Source organism: Sciurus vulgaris, assembly GCF_902686455.1.
Source record: "Sciurus vulgaris genome assembly, chromosome: 8".
Taxonomy (NCBI): domain Eukaryota; kingdom Metazoa; phylum Chordata; class Mammalia; order Rodentia; family Sciuridae; genus Sciurus; species Sciurus vulgaris.
In genome coordinates, this window is record NC_136468.1 from 147,212,737 (window position 1) to 147,217,894 (window position 5,158).

A 5,158-nucleotide genomic window follows, 5' to 3' on the forward strand; every position below is an offset into this window, starting at 1 on the left:
TCTCATTTTATTTATTTATTTTTCGACCCTGGGGATGGAATTTGGGGCATTGTGCATGTTAGGCAAGAGTTCTATCACCCAGGCACACGCCCTCCCTTTCTCCCATTTTGGATTGACATTGGTGTTCCCCTGGACAGAGCAACAGAACTATTTAAGGGACAATTCTCAAAAACTATTGTTAACATCGAGTGTGGTGGTGGCGCATGCCTGTGATCCCAGTCACTGGGGAGACTGAGGAAGGAGGACCGCAAGTTCAAGGCCAGCCTCAGCAACTTGGGGAGGCCCTAAGCAATTTAGTGAGACAGAGTCAAAACAAACAAACGAAAAAAAAGGGCTGAGGACGTGGCTAAGTGGCAAAACGCCTCTGAGTTCAATGTCCAGTACCAAAAAGAGAGAGAAAAAGAAAAGGAGAAGACACAGAGATGCCAAGAGAAGAAACTTTGTGAAGATGGAGGCAGAGACTGGAATGATGTGCTGATAAGGCCAGGAGCACCCGGGATTATTGGGGAAAAGGCACAGAACGAATTCCCCTGAGAGCTTCCAGAGGGACCCAGCACGCTACTGACACCTTGACATTGGACTTACAGCCTTCAGAATCGTGAAAGAGTAAGTTTTTGTTGTTTTCAGCCACCCCGTTTATGGTGCTGTGTTAAGGCAGTCACAGGAGATGAGCACTCACACACCAAACTTGTCCTGACCACAGGGCCTTTGCACGCAGCATCCGCTCTGCCTGGAATGTCCTTCCCTGAGATTTTTCTCACTGTTTGCTCTGTCTTGTCATTCTCGACTCAGCTCAAGTTTATTTCCTTCTAGAGGCCCTCCCAGTCATCCCCACCCCTGCACACCTGGCACAGAATCAGTGCTGAATACACGCAAACCGAGGGACCGCATGAATGAATGAATGAGAGTTGTTGGGTTCCAAACACTGCAAACCACCTGGTCCCCTCCCTGAAAGAACTGGAGTTTCACCACCAGGCTTGGTGCTGACTCATGCCTCTGAGGCTGGGGAAATCCCGACTGTCCTCGGATCTCATCGCTACTCTCTCTCCTTTAAGAGGAGAACCCTGCTTTTAACTTTCTACCCCTAGGAGTTCCCGGGTGTCAGACCGACAAACCTGTCTGAAAACAGTCAAGAAACCCAGAACTGTCTGGCTTCGTTTCTCGCCGTTCATGGAGGGCCAGGAGTCTGCATATCTACATTCCTTATCTGTATGCAAGTCAGCAAGCCTCGTCTTGTTAATCAAGGAGTGACAGAAGGTGGAAATGAAAGCGTAACAGAAACTTGGATGGGTCACAGACACAAACCAGTACATCTCCTTTCCATTTCCGAATTGGGAACTGAAACCACCCCTAGGAAGCTCTTTCTTGCCCCTCTTGCAGAAAAATCCCATCTCGTCTGATTCCTTTTTAAATTCACAAATTCTAGTTACAGTACTCGCCAAACTCGAAATAAAATGTAAGGTGCTCCTGCAGTCTCACCTCTACCGCCCTTCCGGATTAATTTGTTTGTATTTCCTCCCAGCCCTTTCCTAGCCAAGGCATGTGTTCTTACTCAGCTGTCTTCTAATCCAGCACCCGTGTTCCTTTCTTACTTTCCAGCCTATGATATTTTTCTACCAGGACATAGTTAACAACCCATAAAGGTCTCTGCTTAAGTAAGAAGCCAATTTCGGTGAACCATAACCCAGACATGCAACACCAGACTGTGTCTCCTATCAAAATTTATTGAAATGGTAGATTTATTATAAGTACAGAAACACAGACAAATGTGAAATCTTCCCCTCCAACCACTGGGAAGCAGCATATTTCCCTTTTAATGACAGAAGCAAACAGGTGGGAAGCAGCTCTCCTCCCTGAAGCCTTTTAACTGTTCGATCTTCAAAACAGTGTCAAGGAGGGAGGAAGGGACTCGTTGCTGGTTATGGCACAAATGCCATTTCCTATTGGTTCAGAACACTGTTCAGCTCAGTCCCTCCTGGGATAATCCCTTTCTGACTACCTCTGGAAACTCAGACATTAACCAAAGCATGGATCTCTTCACCTAGCCCATCTGCTAAAGCATGGCTGAAAGGTACACGGGTCCCCTTGATCTCGGGTGACCTGCGGGCTTGCTTAGCAATGCCTGGGTTCCCTCCAGGAGCTACAGAACTCCCCTCCAATCTCTTGACTTTCCTTATCTCTCTGCGGTTCACCAAGAGGCTAGATAGTGCTCTAGGAATTGAGGACCCCTCGAGTCTCAGTCAGGGGAAGGAAAGAGGCAGAGTCACAGGTACCGATGGGCAGCTCCCTGGCTCCATCCCTGTGCAACTGAGTGGACAGTCAGCCCACCTTCGGGCCCAGAGTGTCGCGATGAAGCAGAAGTTTCAGGTGCCTCGCCGCTTTACTCTCTGTTTCCGAGGCTTATGTGATCACACCTTGCAACTGAACCCCCGGCTCTGCCATGCCTTTCTCTAAATCTGATCCTCTGAATCTGGAAGCTCCCGACACCGCAGGCCAGGTCTAGTGAGGTTTCTCTGTGCAACATCCAAAATGTTTCTCCAGAGATCTTGGTGCCAACCTCCCTTCATGGCGTGGTTATTTAACGAGCCAGATAAGAGGGGCTCCGTGGCTCTCTGGAGTCAGCCATTAATGCATCTGGGACATTTCTGGTAGTACTCGTGTCCCCCGTGAGCTCCACGCTGGTGCTCCGGTTATTATCTGGCTCGCCCGATGTCTTCCTCCGGAGGCAGCGGTTGATCAGCATGGAGAAAAAATTGGGAAAGGATGGGCTGGAGAAGTAGTACACCAGCGGGTCCAGCATGCTGTTCATGTAGGTGAAGCTGAGGGTGATGAAGAAGGCCAGGTCCACCGAGCGGTAGACGTCACAGTTCTGCGTGCCCGCCGTGTACAGGAGCCAGAAGATGCGGATCCGCACTGCCACGCTGGGCAGGAAGCAGATGATGAAGACCACGGCCACCACGAGGATGAAATTGATGGCTCTCTTGATCTTGGCATGTCTGTCCATCTGCCTCTGCCGCAGGCTCCAGATGATTCTGGCTGAGCAAAACAAAATGATGCCCAGGGGCAAGAAGAACTCCAGGAGAAACATGGCATCGTGCCACCTGAAGGTTTTGCAGATGCTGAAACTGCTGCACAGATTGGCAGGGCCGTTCTGGGTCAGCATGCGTCTGTACAGGAGGTGGACTGTCAGGCCAATGGTGACACCCCACAAGAGGCAGGAGATGATGGCTGCCGTCCGATTGGAGATCTTGTTCAGAGCGTGGTGGGGATGGACCACCCGGAAATACCTGTCCACGGCCACCACCGTGAGGAAGATGATGCTGCCCTGGCGGTTCATGGCCAACATGAAGAGCATCAGCCGGCAAGGGATGTCCCCAAACTTCCAGTCCCACTTCCTCACATAGTTGTCCGTCAGGAACGGCAGGCAAATGATGAGGAGAAAGTCAGCCACAGCCAAGTTGAACAGGAAAATCCGGCTGGATTTCCAGGACTTAAGGTGGAAGCAGAATATCCACAGAGCGAGGCCATTGCCCAGGAGCCCGAATACAAACTCCAGCCCCAACACTGGAGGCAGCACATTGGCAATGAAGTCGTCTCGGAACACACAGCAATTCTTGTTGTCTATCACCAGAAAATGGTTCTGCGGGTGCTGCCGGCTCATGGGTGGATCGTCCTTCGCTTCAGGGCGCCTCACCTAGCGAACGCTCAGGGAAGAAGCGTGTGTGTGGTGAACGTGGTTCAGCATTCGCCTTTATGTCATGTCGGGTGTTGAAATAGATGACTGAATGGTTACCAGGAAACTACGAAATCACTTTTAAAAAAAAAGCTAGCTTGGCTCTTATGCAACCTGCTGTTTGCATAAACAAGTAATAAAAAATCCCCTGGGCAGACAGGAACCCACAAATTCTTCTAAACGTAAAGGATAAGTTTAGGCAAGCCAATTGTCATTTGCAAATTACTGAAACAGGGGGACACCACTTTGGAAGGCCACACGTGTGTACACTGATTAACTGCTCAGCACTGGAAATTGAACTCACTGCCTTAGGTTTGTTTACATAATTGACAGGTCAACCACTACAATAACAATGTCCTGTGCTAAACATATGGTTTTCCAAAATCATTGAGAATTAGCACGAAATATTAGCATGCATCTGACTTATGGAACAGTAGCAGGCACACGATTGCTTTTGGAAAGACCGAGAAGACCATCCTTGGCCATTTTGTGAGGACACATGTTAAATTTGAGCACTTCTCTTATGCTACTGCTCTGGACAAACATGGGTCACTTTTCCACAATAGAACTTTGCAATTAATCCCTGATTGGGGGGGAAAAAAATGCTACTCGAAAGCATAAAATTTCATAAGATGTTTCAAAACTTGAGCCAGGTTGGTTGCCAGTGTGTTAAATTTTTTCTTTTTTTCTTATTTGTTCGTATTAGATTTTCATAGGCTTCTGTGCTTAATTAAGTGACTTATTTTTAAGGATGTGATTTTTTTTTTAATGAATAAACTTTACTTTTTTAGAGAAGTTTTAGGTTCACAGGGTCCTTATATATGCCTTCCACCCACATACCCCCAATATACCCCCCCCCCCCCCCCAGTAAGTACATGATATTTTTTAAAGTCCCAATTTTTTTTTTTTTTTTTTGAAAACTTAGGGTTAAAACCACAAGACCTAAGAAGGTGATTGAACTCTGCCTTGCAGGAGGACACCATTTTATATACCATTTATTGGCTTTTCAAGTGGGATTGGGTACATCCTCCAGAACGTTTCTACCCTTGAATACTTTGGATTTATCAAGTTTTGCTGCACAAGAGGTTTCTGAGTTGTGGTGTTGTACTTTGAGTGAGAAATTGGAAACTTAATCCTTCAGTTGCATGCCTGGGTTCAATAATAGGGGTTTATAGACCTGTCACAGCTAACTAGAGTAAGGATGACCTGATATTAGACTCCCATCGCACTGGGGACCCTTGATGAGGAAGGTCGTGATAAAGAAGCCATCATGATGAAGATGGAGTTGGCCGTGGCACCTACATGCTCCATGCTTGGAATACATTATCTTGTCTCACCCTCTGACTACGAGGGAGGGACTATTATTAACTCTGATTTAGAAATGGGGAAAGTGAAGCTCAGAGAGGGTGGAAGTGTACTCAAGGC

At 47.6% G+C, this 5,158-nt stretch overlaps 1 protein-coding gene across 1 annotated transcript; it reads right to left on the reverse strand.

Annotated features, from left to right (window-relative positions):
* Positions 1-1,704: 1,704 nt before the first annotated feature.
* Positions 1,705-3,777, reverse strand: HCAR2 (hydroxycarboxylic acid receptor 2). Its single transcript, XM_079150831.1, has one exon. It carries the CDS (start codon positions 3,659-3,661, stop codon positions 2,579-2,581), a length of 1,083 nt encoding a protein of 360 aa, XP_079006957.1. The 5' UTR covers positions 3,662-3,777; the 3' UTR covers positions 1,705-2,578.
* Between the last annotated feature and the right edge of the window lie 1,381 nt (positions 3,778-5,158).

Coding starts and splice junctions, on each gene's coding strand:
- HCAR2 (XM_079150831.1), bottom strand. CDS start 3,661: ATGAGCCGGCAGCACCCGCAGAACCATTTTCTGGTGATAGACAACAAG.